The 20,257-nt window shown below is 46.4% G+C and overlaps 1 protein-coding gene across 1 annotated transcript in view; it reads left to right on the forward strand.

Annotated features, from left to right (window-relative positions):
- The first annotated feature begins 4,853 nt into the window (after positions 1–4,853).
- The window catches only part of LOC146195031 (evasin P985-like), a 76,792-nt gene continuing 61,388 nt past the window's right edge, over positions 4,854–20,257 (forward strand). The window contains exons 1-2 of the mRNA XM_084596185.1: positions 4,854–4,905; positions 7,851–7,886. Coding sequence (XP_084452311.1) covers positions 4,860–4,905; positions 7,851–7,886 — 82 coding nt within the window. The 5' untranslated portion in view covers positions 4,854–4,859. The remainder of the gene's footprint in view (positions 4,906–7,850; positions 7,887–20,257) is intronic.

A 20,257-nucleotide genomic window follows, 5' to 3' on the forward strand; every position in this document is an offset into this window, starting at 1 on the left:
AATTCGACCAGACCGTGCGCAATAGCCACTCCCTTCTCGGTTAATAGCGAAAACTGGCTGTCCGCAATACCTTCATTGTCGTGAAACGAGTCGTTCCTCACTAACACCAGCACACTGGACCGTCGTGGCAGCATTACGTCGTCTTCAACAATACGCTGAGCGTTGACGCCTGGGTCTTCTGTGTCACTGTGCGCCACGACTTGCTTGGTCGAAAATGTGACTCGCGCATTATGTAGGTCGATCAGAGCACCGTTCGCCTGCAGAACGTCGACGTCCAGGATCAAATCTTTCGAACACTCGCGCAAGACGACGAATTCAACAACGTAGACGAAACCACGGATACCGATTCGGGCTGTGCACCTTCCGGCCGGGCTAATGAGGTGGCCCCCAGCCTTGCGAATTCTAGGGCCCAACCATGGCGTCAAAACTGCTCAATTCCTGGACGAGGGCGTGGCTCATCACAGAATAGTCTGCACCAGTATCACGTAAAGCGGCCGTGTCAGTTTCGTCACTTGTCACACACAAGTCAGAAGTAGCGCGTCGGATACTGTCGCTACCCTGCCCCTGTAAGAAATCAGCGTATCGACGTGCCGGCAGTGGAGGATCTTCAGTTTTACCGACAGCAGCGGCCTTGTCTCCGCAGACCGCTGGAATTAGTTTTCTCGGCGTGGACTAGGAGAACGCCGCTAAGGATAGCTGGCGTCTCGGCGAGGTCTTGCGGAACGGCACCGCAGCGGAAATGACGATCTAGAGTAATAGCGGCCGTATCTAGGTCGTGTCACAGGCCTCTGACGGGCCGACAGATGAGCTTCTATTTCGAGTGGTCGTTCGCCGTTCCGTGGGCAATAGTTGTCGGGCGAGAAATCACGTAGACCAACTCGGCGGTAAGGGCAGGCCCTGTAAAGATGACCCGCCTCACCCAGGTGGTAGCAGAGTGGCCGCCGGTTCGGTGCAGGCCACACATCACATTTCCTTGGCCGCTAATAGACTGGTCAAGCAGGCACACGGGAAAGACCAGACTGCTGCACTGCTTGAGTCGCGGTATTCACGTTGAAGTCTGGTACTGGTGCCCGACAGAGGACAGATGCATAGGTAGGTCTGACCTCACTGTGTCTAGTAAACGCAGAGAGTTGCTGCTGCGATGCCAGGCGCACTTCGTCCCGGACGACTTCAGACAGCGATGCAACAGACGGCGCGCTGGAAGGCTTGTAATTCCTCCCTGACGATCGACGTGATTAGGTCATGTAAACCGGCTACATCACACCTCAGTGGCATCGAAGGAACAGCGGCCCCAAGCGTGCTTACATCTCGATTGTGTTGCCGGGCTCTTTGCAGGAGCGTCGCCTCCATAGTGGTCGTTTCAGTGAGGAATTCGGCAACAGTACGCGGTGGGCTGCGTACTGTCCCGAGGACAAGCGGCCTCGGTAAGGAAAGAAAATGAAAGGAAAATAGGCAACGGAATGAAATAAGATACGGGAAAGAAAGCAAAGAGAAAAAAGAAACTACGGATTCAAGACAGATGACCAGCAAAAATAGAGGGAGAAGGCAGCACAAAACGGCATTATTAGCCCAATCGTGGCGCACGAATGTCCCAGTCACATGATATATTTTTAGTTCGCGGGCTTTTTTTAGAGTTTGGAAAAACGAGGCACTTGAGGCTTTCTTTATCGAATATAAATGGAAGGGAGGTTTTAGGCTCTACAAATTCATTTAATGCCCAATGGCTATACGTAGAAAATTAGAAAAAATGGTATTAATTAGCAATACGTTATATGCAAAACAAAAACAAACAGCTCTGTGGTGAGCAAGATTGCTGGCGGCTGTGTACATGTGGGTTTTTTGGCCTATCTCAAATGTTTTGTACTTTAACCATTGGCTAAAGCTAGCTTGGACATCCTGTGCATGGGTGCGTTTAGATAACGCTAATAGAGGTACAATGAGCATTTTTTATAGGCAAATAAATTTTTATGCTGCTGGCCAAATGTTTTGGCACAAAGCAATACACCTTAGTTTCACAAGGTATGCCTTAGTTTTCTTTTAAAAAATCCTGTATCCCTACAGGTGCGAAGCGTCGTTTTAGCCATTTGAGAAAGTTGTAAGCTTTGATACTTGCGCATCTGAACTTTCGTAATCCATATGTATATTCAAAAAATGGGTTCGACATTTACTGTTATAAAAGCTACTAGAAATCAGCTTTGTATTTGCAGCTGATTTAGTAAAAGAGTCTTTAACTTTGCTTCAGGTACAATGCGCTGCCAAAATTTCCTATTTTAACATTAGGCTGGCATGATGCGTTTGGTTGTTGGCACTAAAGCTCCTTCTTTTTATTATACGAATTACTTTCTTAATTTCACACAAAAGCTGTAGCTGCAGATTACTGGGTGCCTTCTCCACACGGCACCTAATTGCAGGATTTTCGAAAACAGCAAAGAAAGAAGGGGCAATTTTGATTCCAGTTGAAAAGAAATCTGTGATTTTTATTATCAGTACTTCCGAGGTATTACAGACTACAAAGTGCATTATACTGCTTGAATTTATAAAAATAAACATAAAGACTAGCGCTTGTCCTAAAACGTTCAAATTTTCAAAACCATATTCTTGCGCGGTAATATTAGGTGCTGCCACAACTTTTCGTGTATATTATCCAAGCCTTGTTCTTTACTTCCGGAAAAATTTGAAGCTCTAGAGTTGACCGCTTTTTCTCTACATTATGTTTAAATCGGCCAAATATAAAGAATTCGAACTACCCCGATTTGGATAGTTATCCAAATCAACTAAATACAATCCTAAATACCTTATAAATATCAGCCACTAAAAAGTATTGCATTATGTAAAATAAAAGTAAAAAATATAGAGCAGAACGTATTTTTTTCTTTGAAGTTCTTAAGCTTCTCTTTAAGGAGAAGGAGTATAATGTTGGATTTTTTTATTTGCGGAATTTAGTTACATTTTACATTATGCAATATTTAAGATGATCTCAGTGCTTATTTAGTTGCTGCTCACCTAAAGATTGTGCTCTCCCTGTTGGTTCGTCAGTGCTGACAGCAAAGGCGGCCTGAAAGAAATGTAATATTGTCAATTTGCAAACATAAAAAGCATTGTATAGAGGACTGTTAATAACAAATACATTGTAGGTTTACTGGCCATTACTGAGGTGTTGAAGAAGAAATTATTGTGATAAATGCGAACTTGTTTCTCAAAACTTTTCTGATCCCCGAGTACCCCATTCGCAATCTGAAAGCTTACGTGCTGAAGGTTTCCCGCATATTCTGCATAGAGGTGATGCCGGATACATAAAACCATGAAATAACACATTATTGTCTATATCTTGACCTTAGATGATAATGTTGTAAAAACATACAGTGTTCCCTTTACTGTTAGCGCAGTGTTCACTTTGATCGAACTTGCGTTCAGCGGAAATTCGATGTATCGAATGGTGCAACATTCTTTACCAAAGAGGCACTTCTAACAGTTCTCCGACAGGCGCATCCCGCGCTTGGAAACGAGTCGGCGGCGCGGACTTTGGTACCTACTGGTATCGATAACGCTGTAAAATGCGTGATGAGCTGAAATTCTGGTAAGCTTGAAAGCAGATTTCAGTCTAGCGTGTTGTTTTTAGCCCAGTGGTGCTGTCACGAGAGAACACAAACACTGAGAGCATAGCGGCTCCTTCGCAAGCGAATATCCCCTAAATGCAAAAACGCGCTAAAAGCGCATAAAGCGCAACAATAAAGTTTCAATCAACGTTCGGCCCCCTCGCTGTGCACCCTTTCTAAAATAAACTGATTCTAATAGGATACCTTCTAATGAGTTCGAAATGATTTATATGGCATCCTCAGTTTTCTTGCTGGTGAACGTGAAGAAAGGTAACTTTTCTTTTCTGGACCTTACATTTTCAAGAAATGCTTTATGGAGCCCAGGTAAAGTGCTTAGGAGGAACATGCTTGAGTTAAATATCTCCCACAAAGGTTTTACCAGTAATACCGAGAGATAGGAGTCATAGCGAATGTCTAAATCTTGGAATACGGCCAAGTGTCTATGAAATTGTTTTTTTTCCTCGCTGGAATTCTTTACGCAGAGAATGAAGTTATGAAACCATTATACTACTGCGGCGTTTCTGAATGGGCGACATGAATGTGACGTACGTACTGGTATTATAAATATGCCATGATCAAGTATTAATGATATTAATAAGTGATGACAAATGTGGCTGCAAAATAAACGGGATGCGACTAGTTGAACATAACGCTCACTTAATGGTTGACTGTCCAATATTGCCCTAAGCGAAGTTGAATGAGCTCATTACCAAGTAAAGCATATTACCAAAAGAGAGTGATGAAAAATTAAAAAAAAAAAAACAATTTTCCAGGTGGGAGAGACGTACCGTTTTTTTTTTTTTTTTTTTTTTTGTGGCAACCAATCATTCGCGTAAAGCTAAGTGGTGAGAACAATGCTGCCAAAAGAACGAACCGAGGCACTTGTGAGCACAGAAAATAAAATAAGCAGCTTTGATCAGCCATAGCGAACAGTGCAGCTATAAAGATGGTATGCCAAAACCCTCATTTTGTTAAACGCCGGAATAGCACCTAGTCGGGGGCTCGATAGAAAAATAACGTTGTTGTGTTAGATTACTACGTAGGAAATTCGTAGCAAAAATTCCGCGAGGAAAGAAGGAGAATCGCTTAGCTGTTCTAAAGTGTGTTACCAATGGCAATAATGGCAATTACTAATGATTGCGATCTACTATTGACGTTTACGTTTCTAACAATCACAAGTGAAACAAGCATTAGGAGCAGCCTTTATTCGAGTAATCAAGGGCACAACATTTAGTTTTTTTCATTTTTCAGGAAAGCAGCGTTATGATCTTCGCTTTGATTTGCTGCAGTACGCTTTTACCACCAATTAGTGAGTACATCCTTTTCCAGCTGTTTTTGGTTCCAACTGCTGCGTAGTGATCACGTGCTCAAACATAGGTTTTGCTATGAGGACGTAAGTTTCAAGTGCCGATGTGGTTAAAGACATAATATCGGCCTAAAAATCTTATACGGCAACATGAAAAATTTGGCACAAAGCGACCTTTGACTTTAGGGAACTTGTTAGGGGAGATCTAACTTGGCCACTGACGTTGACGGCCTGGCAGCGAGGCTATAAACTAATACGCTGCCCTTCAGCTAGTGTGTTATTTAGCGTCGAGGGAGAAAATTTTCTTACGGCTACGTAGACAGAGTTTACGGAATCGATTACTTCTCATTACCGAGCTTACGCAATTGAATTATTGTAATTAGCAATTGTAAGGGAAAACAATATACCAGAATACTTTTATTTATGCATATACCTACATCGCTCGCGATGCATTAATATAGGGGATTGCAAACTTTGTACTTCATAAAAAAAAGGCAGCGACAAAAAAGAAAACACAAAACCCGACAAGAAGAATAATAAAAAATAATGTACCAAAATTATAATAATATTCGTAATAAACACTGGAAAGCTGCGTGTGGAGGCAATCTCTCTAACTTGTTTTGATGATCATTTCTAATGAAAACATAGCATGTGGTCTTCAGTTAAATGCTTTTTCTAGTCCAGTGTCCGCACTAAATATACACTATGGAAACATTTCAATCTCAAGAATTTTCTCCTTTGGTACAAGGCTGCCCACCCAAGCGCAGTTTTAACTTTTGTTATGCTGGAGCCAAAGTTATAGTTAGTACCGTCGAAACGGGCCGTCAGGCGTCATGAAAGCGCTTCTTTAAAATGAAAAATAAATCAGATTGTGTTGCGGGGCAGTAGAAGGACGGTTAATAAGAGCGATATTGCCTAAGCTCCACCTGCACCTGTGCTCCTCAGTTTCATGCCCCTCAGTTTCTCTACCACAGCATATTAGAAAACAAGGCTACATGACGAGGTGGGGCCAGATTTTGCATTACGAGTATCGTATTGCTCGGGAAACGTCTTTTCTCATATTGCTTTCCCTCATTATTTTTGTCCTCTCAAGTAATGGCTCAGGTCTCCAATAATATATAAGACACTTAGTAGTGTTTTGATTCCCCCTAAAACAAATTTCAAATTTAACGGCAAACAACCTAAGGCTCCGTTCTCTAGAACACCCGCAGTCCCTGCGAACGACTGATCAGAGGCTTAGTACTCAGATGTGCGAGTTAACCGCCGCTGCCAACTTAGACTTCTCATTCAGATCGGAAGGCTAAATTAAAATCGATGCCGGTGGTACCGTGGATGATGTATTAGAAACGCTACCTCAGGAATCTAAAAAGGCAGGCTAATACGCCGTGACGTAAATAAAGCTGTGTGTAGAGCTCTGTTGATGTTCATATAACGTCTAGCTGACTACACAATGCTGATCAGTACTTGTGTAAAGTTCTACTAGCACAAATTAAGGGATTAATGAATAGAAATTAGTGAGGAGCATGTACGAAAAAAAGAGCCCATGAAGTGAACACTAGACGCTTGTGACTAAATAGTTTTGTTCACGTCCACAAAGGCACACCTTAATAATCAACCGAGTTTTTTTTTTCTGTCGATATTTTACTATTCAGTCCTGCTCCTATCGCGGATTTATTTTAACTTTGTGCTACAGAACTGAGAAACATTCTAATAATTTCAGGGCCCTGTAGGAACCCAATATGACCTTAGTGTGCCTAAATGGAACATATCACCTTTCTTTTAAAATATACAAATTAATCGCACATCACAACCTTAGTGTGACTGCTCGTTATAAAGGATAAGCAGGACTCCGCAATATAAAATCAAATATTTTTTTTTTCAGTCGTGTGTATTTGCACATAAGAGTGTATGTTAATCTCAGTCTGTAAGATATGAGGGTAACAAATTAAGGAATTATTGATTAAGCGAGCAGCGAATTTCTTCTATGCAACCAAAAATCTGCCATGAGAGTTGGCAGACAGGAGACAATAACGTCGCGCCATAGCCATAAATCCAAGCTTATGCGTACCTGAATAATTTGGTGCACTGTATATGTACGTATATCATGTATTTATTGATACTGGAGCGCTTAATTCAACTTTTCATGACTGCACCGCGCACAGCAATTTCATTCTATCAATATACATTTCTTGAGCGTTTCTTTGAAGGTTATCTGGGAGCGCACTCGATATTTTTAAACCAAATTGCTAACTACAAAAATTAAAAAAATATCAATTGTTTTCTGGCTTGAATTCTTTTCGCAATATTCTCCTCTCCGATTCGAGCAATAAATTGTAAATATTTTGTTTTGTGGGGCCCTGCGCCCTTATCTTTAGGGCCCGTGGCGCACCGCGCATTCAAAGGCCGCGCCACTTCCCAATACTCCATGCGCGCTGCCTCTTTCCCTCTCCCGCTCGCTCGGGGATAACCGGTCCCGCGCGAGGGGGATATAAAGGAAGGCACGCGCCGCCATCTCGCTCTCTTCGCTCCTGGCTCTTCACTACGGAGACGACCCGCGGTTCGCTGCCTGCCCTCCTGGACGACGACCTCGCACCGCCTTGAACGACCCCCTTCTGGACGTGAGATTAAAGATGTTTGTTACACGGCCCGCTGTGTAATTTTCTTGCCCATCCCTCGGGCCGAGGAATCGCCCACAGTTTCTAATGAATGTCAAGTAGTCACCACCTTCTGGCAAGTATATATTATTTCTCTTTCTCCGCTATATATAGCAATGACGTACATTTTAAGCTAAAACACGTAACAAGCGCAATCGCGTGGTATGTGCGTAAGATATTTACTATTGTCAAACTTGCAGTAATTTTCATGCGTGTGTTTCCTTTGCTGGTGCTATCTATAATATGGCGGTGTTACGTTTGAATTTGAAAAAGACTGCGTTTGCTACATTTCAGATTTTGTCTTGGGACAAGGGTCAGACAAGGATGGTGGTGAGTTTAAAGGCGAAAGCCTTTTTTTTGGCTGCTAGTTTTGCGGAATATTGTAACGAGTACAAGGCATCGAACACTGAACCGATCAGTTCTACCCACTACACTGTTTCGTTCTCTTCTTTCTCGGTTCCGCGAGGCACGCGAAATTACCCCTCCCCCCCCCCCCCCCCCCCGCTCTTCGAAAGCGGCGACTCGACGCTGGGAGTGTCTTCAAGCTATATGCACACAGAATAAGCAGGGAACACTGCAAACGCGCAGAAGATCACTGCCTCTCATAATACGGTTTCATTCGCACTAAATGAACAGTTTCAGCACTTGAGCGCCGCCGTATTGAGCGTTGTTGACCCCGAGGAACAACTTCGTAGGTCACGTTACTAAGACGTCGAAGGACCTCATATGGTCCAAAGTAACGGCGAAGTAGCTTTTCGGAGAGTCCTCGACGGCGCACTGGAGTCCACACCCATACAAGATCGCCAGGCTAGTAGTGAACATCTCGGTGTCGGAGGTAGTACCGACTGGCATCGCGGTGTCGTTGATGTTGAATACGGCACCGTGCGAGCTGGCGCGCTTCTTCGGCCCGCTGCAGAAATATGTCGACGTCGGCATAGGCGCTGGTGGCATCGTCGCCGTGACTTATGGGTAGCATAGCGTGCAACATTGTTGTGACGGGACGACCGTAGACTAGCTGGAATGGCGCAAGACGGGTTGTCTCCTGTTCAGCCGTATTGTATGCAAAGGTTGCATGAGGAAGGACTTCATCCCACGTGCGACGCTCAACGTCGACGTACATAGAAATGTCTGCAAGTGTTCTATTGAGGCGTTCAGTCAGTCCGTCTGTTTGTGGATGGTAAGCAGTAGTCCTACGATGACTTGTGCGGGTAAGACTGAAGAGAGCCTGCATTAGTTCAGCCGTAAAGGCTGTACCGCGGTTAGTAATGATAACCGATGGGGCACCGTGGTACAGTACGATGGTCTTAAGAAACACTTGGCTACTTTTGCAGCAGTTTCACGGGAAAGTGCCTGTGTCTCGGCACATCGCGTTAAGTAGTCCGTCGCCACTACTATCCATCTGTTCCCTGATGCGGACGTTGGGAAAGGGCCCAGACGATCCATACCCACTTGCTGGAAAGGGGCTGTTGGGTGAGGTATCGGCTGAAGGAGCCCTGCAGGCGTCAGCGGAGGTGTCCTTCGCCGCTGGCAATCTCGGCATGCTCTCACGTAGTGCTGGACAGAAGGCAGCAACTTAGGCAAATAGTACGTTCGTCGAATACTCCTAAATAACCAGCCGAAGGCTCATAGTGGCATGCGTGCAAGATTTCTGGCCAGAGGTCGGACGGCACAACGAGAAGAAAGGTTTCCTTGTTGTGCTGAAAGTTTCTCTTACATAGGACGCGATTGCGAATGCTGTAGGAGGATAAACCTCGTGCGAAAGCACGTGGGACAGCTACATCAAGGCCTTCGAGGTGCTCAATAAGCGGGCGTAAACCGGGGTCAGCCCGTTGTCGCTAGGCCATGTCGGTGGTCGTGACTACAGCAAGAAACGGGAAGTCGTCGTATTCGCTGTCGGGAGAGGCAGTATCAACTGGTGCACGCGACAAGCAATCGGCGTCACTGTGCTTACGGCCGCACTTGTATACAACCGTAATGTTGTACTCTTGAAGACGTAGGCTCCACCTTGCAAGTCATGCAGAGGGGTCTTTGAGGTTAGCTAGCCAGCATAACGAATGGTGGTGGCTCACAGCCCTAAAAAGTCGGCCGTAAATATAGGGTCGGATCTTAGCTATGGCCGAAACTGCCGCGAATCATTCCTTTTCCGTGGTTGAGTAGTTTGCCTCTGCTTTTGAAAGTGAGCGACTTGCGTAAGCGATAACTTTCTCAGTGGCATTTTTCCACTGAATCAGAACGGCACCGAGTCCAAAATTACTGGCATCGGTATGAATATCCGTAGCAGCGTTTTCGTCAAAATGGGCAAGCATCGGGGCGGACTGCAGTCGCCGGAAAGCATCCTCTTGATCATCTTGCCACGCAAAAGGAACATTGTCTCGAGTAAGACGCGTAAGAGGCCCGGCAATCACTGAAGAATTCTCTAGGAAACGCCTGTAATAGGCACAAAGCTCCCAAAACCTTCTAACGGACTTTTTGTCAGTTGGGCGCGGAAAAGTTTTCACAGCAGCAGTCTTGTCTGGTTCTGGTTTCACGCCCTCAGAACTGATAACATGGCCAAGAAAGCGGAGCTCCTGGAATCCGAAATGGCATTTCTGGTGTTTTATCGTCAGTTGGGCTGAACGCAGCACCTGTAGCATCATTTGCAGCCGGTCAAGGTGCTCCTCAAAACTAGCCGCGAAAATGACATCATCGTCTAGATACACTAGGCACGTTGCCACTTCAGTCCAGAGAGAAAGGGGTCCATCATTCGCTGGAAGGTTGCTGGCGCAGAAAACAGACCGAATGGAAGCACTTTAAATTCATAAAAGCCATCAGTGGTGACGAACACTGTTTTCTTTCTTTCCCTTTCGTCCACTTCTATCTGCTAGTAGCCATTCTTGAGGTCAAGTGACGAGAAATATTTGGCATTGCGTAACCGGTCCAATGCGACATCAATAATTTGGAGGGGGTACACGTCCCCTTTCGTTACCTTATTTAACGTACTATAATCGACGCAGAAACGCAAGGTGTTATCTTTTTCTTCACCAGCACGACAGGCGAAGCCCAGGAACTTGTAGACGGCTGCACCACGTCGTCGGTGATCATTTCCTGCACCTGGCTTCTAATAGCCTCTCGTTCCGTTGACGACACTCGGTATGGGTGTTGGGAAATCGGCTTGATCTCCGAGTCAACCATCATGCGGTGTTTGGCTACTGGGTACGCCCAACGTTCGAAGACGTTGCAAAACATCCAGCAAATTCCTGAAGGAGGTCTAGGAGTTGCCGCCGCTCAACCACTGACAGATTGGGATTAATGTCCACAGTTGATAGAATGTCGGGTGCATTACATCTGGCTGGCGACGGCGGCGCCAGAGCACAGATGTGCGCTGGCTCAAAAAAGTCGTCAACATACGCGATGGCCGCTCCTTTCGCAATGTGATGAAACTCGGTCCCGAAATTCGTAATCCAGAGTTTCGTACAACCGTCCCGTAAGCGAACAAGTCCTCTTGCAGCGCAGATCTCTTTCTCAAGAAGCGGGCCCACGTTCGTCTCTGCCAGTACGTCCCGATCGCATGGTGAGTCGCTTTCTTACAAGACCGTAATGCTGCACCGTGGCGGGACTGTAACGTCAGCAGCTGTAATACGTAAGGCGGGCGTTGATGAACCGTCGACGCTAGATCTCGCAATGGCGTGGCTCGGGCAAAACGTCACTCGTGATTCTTGCAAATTAATTATCGCACCATTAGCCTTTAGGAAGTCCAAGCCGAGTATGACGTCTCGCGAACAGTGGGTAAGAACAACGAAGTCGCAAACAAATAAATCCGTCAACTGCAACTCTCGCAACGCATCTTCCAGCCGGGGTAATAATGTGTCCCCATGCAGTACGGATATGAGGCCCAGTCCATTCGGTTAAATCTTTCTTCAATTTCCTGGCTAACCCACTGATCATAACTGAATAGCCCGCCCCCGTATCAACTAAAGCTGTAATGAGAAAATCGTCGATAGAAACCGTCATGTCCGAAACTGCGCACTCAGGTTCGTCGTTACATGACGCCGTCTGATAGCCGTAATCTTATACTAGACTTGATGGAGGATGTTCAGCACTTCGCTCGTTAGCGGCCTCACCTCCGCAGGTCCCTGTTCCTAGTTTTCCTGACTGCTCTGGCAGCGGGGGCTCGGCGAGTGGCCAGTGCGGTATTTAGAGGGCCGTGGACTTGAGAACGATAACGGGAAGAATTAATGACGCGGGACCCGTATTGTGGGATGTCTGGAGGATTCGTATGCGTCGACAGGTACTTCACGATTTCGGGTGGTCATTCACCACTCAGAGGACACCGTGCACGCAGATGGAAGCCACGAAGTCCGGCGCGACGGTGCGGACAGAACCTTAACATGTGACCGGCCTCACCACAGTGGTAACAAAGGAGCCGATTGTCAGGGGCACGCCAGACGTCAGTCCTCCGAAACCGTGCCTCGGCTAGAAGAGGAGGAGGATAACGTGGGCTTGGATCAAGAGTAGGGGTGTTCACTCTGGCTCTGGGAGAGTCGTACCCACTATGGTGCTGGTTTGGATGAGGCACAGTGGGGTTCCTTTTTGGAGGATCACAGAGGTTATGCTGAAGCACGGACGCATACGTTGGCACACTTGGTGGCGGTGGCTGCACACCAGACACAGACGGTTCCGGGACGGTTTGTCTAACTTCTTCGCGAACGACCTCCGCGAGTGATGGCAGCCTCGACGACGACTTTAGACCCTGTAGCTGAATGTGTCTCAGCTCTTTTCTGACCACAGATCAAATAAGCTCCCTTAAGGCATCATCATAACCATTAAAGGCGAAACCATAGGCGACCGGTGACATGGTGGACAAGTTACGGCACTAGTGCTGAGCCCTGTGTCGAGTTGTTTGTTTTATCGTGGTGGCCGCCGTTAGAAAGTCTGATGCCGTGCCAGGTGGATTGCGCACAAGTCCAGAAAATAGTTCTTGTTTCACCCCACGCATTAGGTGGCGCACTTTCTTCTCCTCTGACATATTTGCGTCAGCACGTCTAAAAAGGCGGATCATGTCCTCGTAGTACATTTCAATACTCTCGTTAGGGACTTGGATGCGAGATTGCAGCGCCGACTCCGCACGCTCTCTTCGGTCGTTGGCGGTGTAGGTCGCCAACAGCTGGCGACGAAAGAGGTCCCATTTTGATAGTGTCGCTTCGTGGTTCACGAACTACGTCCGCGCTGAACCTTCGAGAGCAAAGTACACATTATAGAGCTTCCTTTGCTCATCCCAGCCGTTGTAATTGGCGACCCGTTCAAATTGGTCCAGCCAGTCTTCAGCGTCCTCATAAAGCTCGCCTTGGAAGGACGGTGGCGTTCGAGACTAGAGGACGATGAACTGGCGTGAAGACTCTCCGTTAGCCGCAATGTTCATGTTGGATCTATGCATGTTGGCCACAGGCCTGCAGGAAAGAGGCCCAAACTCTGGCGACTGACCTCGAAGGCGGCGGCTGCAACTGCGATGGACCGGTGTCAGATCCGTAGTGGCTCTCCGTTGCCTTTGAGGGGTTGAACTCAGGAAAAAGAGAAATCGTACCCGGCGCCTCCACCAAAAAATGTATCGAGTACGAGGCAGCGAACACTGAACCGATCTGTTTTACCCACTGCACTGTTTCGTTCTCTTCTTTCTCGGTTCCGCGAGGCACGCGGCAATATTCGCAGGAAATGCACGCACTAAGTGACGGTAAAGTAATAATTTGTCTCCAACAGGCGTCTAACCGTACTCCTCCGATCCCCAGTCGAATGCGCAAAGCAGTACAGCGCGACATGCCCGTTAGAAGCCAATCGCAACTATCCTTGTGCAGAGAGAAGATCAAAGCAGCGATGGCAATCAAAATACAGTTAGTGATGAGGATGATGATAATGGTTATCATCATTATTATATCATAGTAGGCCTAATAATCACTGTACATTTAGTGAAACGTGATTTAGTCACTTATAAACTAGCTTTCGGCATTACCGCTTTTCAGCAGACATAAGCCTTATCACGTAATGTTTGCTGAAAATCACTAAAAGTTTGAAGCAGTCACTTTTCTCGTGCTTAGTTCTGTATAACTGGATGCTTTTCTGTGGAAGCTGATCCTGCGAGATTTTTAAACGGTTGCCATCCTTTTCAAAGGCGCTAAATGTCTCTACAGCTAAATTTCTGGCGTAATTTACCCACATGACATAGGGCAGTAACATTCATCTGTGTCATATGGGTAAGTAAAATTCCGGTCTGCAACATTTATCGTCTTCTCCTACTCTTTAGGAGTTTGGAAATTCACACTCACCCTTACACACAGCGTGGTGCGAATCTAAGGTCTTCAAACAAACGACACGAGCGACTTCACGCTTCAAAAACAGCGGCAGCTTGTCGTGAGGAACGTGTTGCGATAAATGAGCTGGCTGAGCTACCCCTCCACACGACGGTAATTTTATTAGTTGATTCAAAAATGCACAACATCATCTGATACACTACATTATTGGCAGACGGATGTTAGCAAATGGCGCCAGTATTATTGCAGTGCATTCACAAAGCTGGGCTTGGTTCAAGCTAGGGATTGGTCGCTCCGGAGCGAGCCGGATATTCGGAGCCGCTCCTTTCAAGGAACAGGTGAGCCATTGGCTCCGCAAAGTCGGAGGCGGATCCGCCGGAGCAGTCGGATTCGGAGTGGTCGGAGCCATCGGAACGGTCGGAGCTGACGGATCTTCCAGCGAGCTGGTTGCTGGTTCTCTCGTTCAGTGAACCTTCCGATCACAGACGGGTGCGACTTCCACGCCCTCTGTTAGCGATGCGAGAAAGCAACCTCCCGCCCTTTCTCGCAAGATTGCAATGATGTCCTCGCCCTCGACTGTCTTTTGAGCGGAGTACACCGGTCTTTTGGAGAGCGAGTGAGGTGGTTCTTTTGATTTTGTTCTATGGATGGAGATTTGCTAGATGGCTGGAACAGCGGTTCTTTTGAAAAGCCGGTTCTCTCTCGTTCAGTGAGCCTTGTCCACCGGAGCCGGGCGAGATTTTTCAAAACGCAAAGTGAAAAAGCAACTATACCACCCTTCAACAGTATCTCTTGCTGGGCTAGTTGGTGTGACATTGCGTTAAACCAAAGGAAATACAGCGCTAAGTATTCACACGACGGGATAGCGCCTGTCCCGTCCGTCTTTCTGTGTGGTTCGTCTAAAACTTAGCGCTGTATTTCCTTTGGTTTAACGCTATACCACCCTTCCTTGTCAGTGTCACAACCAACCAATTGCCTTCGGATCTTCGCGTGGGTACTGCGGCCGCACTGCTGCTGGTTCCCGCACTTTATTTTGTCTTGTAGTTTTGTGGTTTGGTTCCATGCCGACGAGTGGGGACCGGTACTCGTACTCGTCCGCTGTGTAAAGTGGTCCGCGGCAGTCCCTTTGGCTCTGTATGCGTGATGGCGCCGTTCATTGCCAAGCTGCTGTTCGAACGATGTCTCACGACACTCATCGGTCGTGCATTTTTCGCTGGTGCAACAACACCATTTGAAGACGAAGTCTTTCGTGTCTCAAAAGACAATCGAACATGCAGTTTATTCTTTTGATGAAATAGCTTGTAGGATGAGGATGAAGATAGAAGGGGACACAGAGAGCACTGACTACAACTATTATACATCTGATCGTAAGAGAAGTGAAAAACGTCAGTGGGAGGTAAGAAGAGGGTAATAATAATCCCATACGCCCGTCGCGCTCGTCGCACAACTACCGTTCGCGCAAAACACAATGGAGCATCGCAAAGGCAGAAACACGACAGTTGCTGTTCTGCCATCCATTGCATCCTTACTGACGGCGCGCGAACATGGCAAGGCGCCGAGACAACAGCATGCCGAAGGACACTGAAAAAAAATAAAGAGGGAGGGAAAATGCGATCCAGCGTTTGTCCTCTAGCGATTTTTGTCCGGACGAATATAACAGAATATTATTCATTAATTTTGGACCAATAATAATACTCGTCAAAAGATAGTGGGGCCCACGTGGGGTCTGAATGTTCCGCGTTATTTCGTAGCACCTTCCCCAGTCGTCTCAACAGGCAGAATCCGCAACTGCAATCACAACCGCATGCAGAAACGGATGCTAAAGGCCACCATTTGCTGTGAGTGAGGGCGAAAATTGATTTTACTTTTTATTACAATAATATATATATATATATATATATATATATATATATATATATATATATATATATATATATATATATATATATATATATATATATATATATAAGATCCTGCACCTTGTGAGTGACGCACTCACCTCTACCGATGTAAGTGAACCAGTGAGCCGTTCAAGTAAGCCGTCTTGGCCGTCTCTAGTTCGAGCACGTTTAAAGGAAATGCAAACAGAGCGTACAGTGCGCACAGTTCACAATTTCTGATCGCGATGGTACACAGATATATTGATTATTTGTCGATTTAACTGCTTCACTCGAAGAGCAAGTCTTCCCCAATAAAGAGTTCATTCCGGCGTCCAGTATTCGAATATTTCGTTGTCGTCTCACCAAGCTTTGAAAACCACTTGAACACGCTTCGCACAGTTCTAGAAGCAATCAAGCCGTCAGGGCTAACTTTCAAAGCAGAGAAATGCCACTTAACCTGTGAGGAACGGGGTTCCTAGCTGACATCGTTAGCAAGGATGATGTTCGCCCAGACCCAGAGAAAAAATCTCCTATCACACAGTTTCCACTGCTTGCCGACAAAAAGGCTGTGTGCAAATTCCTTGTGCTATGGGTGTATTATCGACGATTTGTGAGGACATTTTCTCACATCAGCAAACGAGTAACGCTGCTTACAAAGACCGACGTACCTTTTAACTGCGAAGCGCAGTAAGCAGAGGCCACTTTGATGAAAACGCCGAGGCCCAAGACGCAAGCAGTTTAGACCAAGGCAGTATAAACGTTCAGAATAGTGTCGGAAAGGACAAAGCGTATACTAGCCCTTTTTGGTCTAAAGCTGAAGCCAACTATTCGGCGGCAGGAAATGTATTTCCTTCATTTGGGCAATATCAGAATTTCGCCCTTATTTGCATGCACGTCCATTCAGGGCTGTGAGCGATCGCCGTGCTCTGCGCTGACTCACCAACTTCTGAGATCAATTCATGCGCCATGTGCGATGAAGCTTGCCTGTTCAAGATTTCGACATCACAGTCGTGTACAAGTCTGCCCGCCAGCATTCCGATGCAGCCTGCCTGTCACGAGCCCACACTGACGCGCCGCCGAAAGAAGACGACGAAGAGGCCTCCTTGTAACCGGCAAGCGCCAGTAGTTTTCACAGCAGTACTCGTATACAGTGAGTTGAAATACCTTTCCGATTACCTCGAAAAAATATCGGTACTTCTCTTGCTGTGTACAGGTTTTATTTATCGTCATTCGCCTCGAACTTTGACGTCGTCGTTAAGAACTTCGCAGCCAACTGAACCGCGCAGCTTCTTGTTCCCAAAAACCTCAGACGAGGCATTCTGTAAGCTCTGCAGGATGGGTCGACACGAGAGAATCTTCGGTTTGCGCACTTTGCACCGGATACAAGAGAAATATTACTGGCAATGGTTACCTGCCGATGTTGCTCATTATGATAAAACATGACGTGAGTGTAAGCGATCCAAGACGCCCCCAATCAGACCAGCGTATACACTGAATTCAGTACCGCCCCCGAATAAGCTCTTTCAAACAAACCAGAATGAACATCCTCGGCCCCTTTCCAACTTGGAACAAGTGGATCATCGTGACAACCGGTTACATGACCCGCTAAGCCAAAACGAAACCGTACCTAACAGTACCGCCGCAGAAGTTAACTTTTCATCGAACGAATTCTCCTTGGACTTATGGCGCTCCTTAAGTGTTTATCACTAACAGAGGAACCGCATTTACGGCGGAGATCACGCAAGCCACCTTGAACTACAGTCAGATGAGCCACAAGGGGACAACTTACTACCATCCGCAGAGGAACAGAATTAGAGAACGTCTTAACAAAACCATCGTAGACATGATCGCCATCTATGTCGATGCCGAAACAACATTCCTGGAACAACATTCTGCCTAACGTGGTCTTTGCGTAGCCCGGCCGTCCAGGAGACAACCCGAGCGACCACATTCAAGCTTGCCTACGGCATGGAGCCGACGACAACGCTCGAGGCAATGTTATTGTACTTGACAGACGAAGAAAGCCTCGATGTCGCCGCCTACCTACAACGTACACAGGAAGCCGAAAGACTCGCCCCAATATGCATTAAAGATCAGCAACAAAACGACGCTAGAAGTTACAACTTACGACGACGCGATGCCGAATACAAGCCGGGAAATGAAGTCTTGGATTTGACGCTGATTCACTGCCGCGGACTCAATGAAAAGCTTTACGTCGATACTTTGGCCCATAGAGTCGGGCAACTGGACTACGAGGTCATTCCCGACGCCGCTACAGCACTTAGCGGCGCCGCATGCACCCATAAAATTGTGCCAATTTGAAGACATGTTACGCTCCCTAAATTCTCTTCATGTTAAACTCCCAATGTTCTAAGTTAACTCATGTCTGCGTACTTTTAAACGTCGAGCGATGTTTTAAAGGGAGGAGTAATGTCGCAAACCATTAGAACCTTTGTTTGTTTATCGATCACCTCCAAGCACCCTTGTTTTTATTCGATTACTTAATTCCTTTTCGGGTGCAAGTCAGCCCCAATAAGAGTTTATTCCAGTGAATCCAAGCTTCCTCATTTCTTTCTAACGGCATTATGGCCCCTACGTGACACAATTCTAGCTTTTACGCTCCAGTTAGCATTATCAAGCACCTACTGTTCGTTCTGAGCATTCTGACAGTTTTGTACCCTTTTTTAATTCTTTTTAATTATTTCGATGACTTGTTTGATCAGTTGTACTCTCAATTCCCTTAATGGTATAATAAAAAATTGGTCTTTTATTCTGAGCATTTTGACAGCATTGAACTTCCTATTTAATATGATTCACTATATCATTTATTTAGGGTTAATAATCATTGTTTTCACGCACTCTAAAATTTCGAATTTAGCGTCATCTACCATTAGCTTTGCGCTTTGTGCATTGACACATTCATGCCTCCTTGGACAGTTTTTCATTTCTTTTAATTAGTTCAATAGACAAGTGATGAATTGCACACTCTAAACATTTCTAAATACATAACCAAGCTTTGGCTTTTCATTGGGAGAATTTTAGTGCCTTTAAATCCACATTTTTCGATTTTTTCATTTGTTGAATTCAGCAGCGAAATAATTATTTATAATGATTTCATTACCTCGCCATAATCCACATTGCAACAAACAATAATCAGTCATTAAACCCTGAACCTACCATGATACAAGTTTTTCACTCCGACACGTGGTATGGACTACGTGGTATGGACTACACTGACGGCCAAACGGGCTGTATAAGCTCTCGCTTAAAAATACAGAAATATCCTTACGACATTTGTCTTGCATGTAACTGTCAGCGTAATTTTGTAAAATATCTAAATGCACTTTTCTCTGGTGTGAAGTGTGAGAAAATGCGGTGAGATTGTGTGGAGTGGAGGTTGCAGTAGTAGAGTTGCATATTGTAACGGGTATTGAGCCAAACGTTCAGGCAGCGCCCTGAGCCTAGAAGACTGCCGAAGTCCGAGAGCGGTCCGAGCAGCAGTCTGAGCGCGGTTCCAGGCAACCAACATCGTTGTCTACGCCAACTACCAACCACTTCATCGTATACGTCAACTAGCCACTGATTGTCTCCGCTTCGTCGTCGACTATAGTTTGTATCACTGCCCCCCTCCTCTGTAGCATCGACTCGATGCGACGAGGTGCTACTAGAAAGAAGTCAGCGAAAGGTTGCACTAAAGTGTCACAAGGACCCAGCGGCGTTGACGAAAAGTTCAGTTATGTACGATCATGATAGGGCTTCGGCCGAACCACGTGCACGACTTCAGGACGCTGTGGCCTTCGGGATGGAGCTGAAGCTACGGGAACAACGGCGTAGGTGACTTCACTGATACGGCGAACAATCTCGTAAGGGCCCAAGTATCGGCGCAGTAATTTTTCAGATAGGCCGCGATAACGAACAGGTGTCCAAACCCAGACGAGGTCACCCGGTTCGTGAGTGACGATTCTTCGGCTGAGGTTATACCTAGCAGCGTCATTCGCCTGTTGTCGGTGGATTCTGAGGCGTGCTAGTTGCCGCGCTTCCTCAGCACGCTGAACAGAGATATCGGCGTCAAGTTCGGCGTCAGAGCCGCAAGAAGGACTAACTGGCATCATGGCATCCAACGGCGTGCTCACTTGGCGACCGAAGACAAGTTGGAACGGGGTCAGTCGCGTCGTCTCTTGAGCGGCGGTATTGTACGCGAAAGTTATATAGGGCAAAATCGCATCCCAGGTGCGATGTTCTGCGTCCACATACATAGAAATCATGTCGGTGAGGGTGCGATTGAGGCGCTCCACCAGCCCGTTGGTCTGAGGGTGATACGCCGTCGCACGTCGATGGCTAGTGTGAGTCAGAGTCATGACCAACCGGATTAGGCGAGCCGTAAAAGCTGTTCCACGGTCAGTGATTACCACGGCGGGGGCGCCATGACGTAGGACAATGTTATGAACGAAAAATTGAGCAACTTCGGCTGCAGCACTTTTAACAAGGGACGCGGTCTCTGATTACCGTGTTAGGTAGTCTGTCGCGACGACTACCCAAC

The sequence above is a fragment of the Amblyomma maculatum genome, chromosome 3 (genome assembly GCF_055883805.1).
Source record: "Amblyomma maculatum isolate TAMU_Amacu chromosome 3, ASM5588380v1, whole genome shotgun sequence".
Taxonomy (NCBI): Eukaryota; Metazoa; Arthropoda; class Arachnida; order Ixodida; family Ixodidae; genus Amblyomma; species Amblyomma maculatum.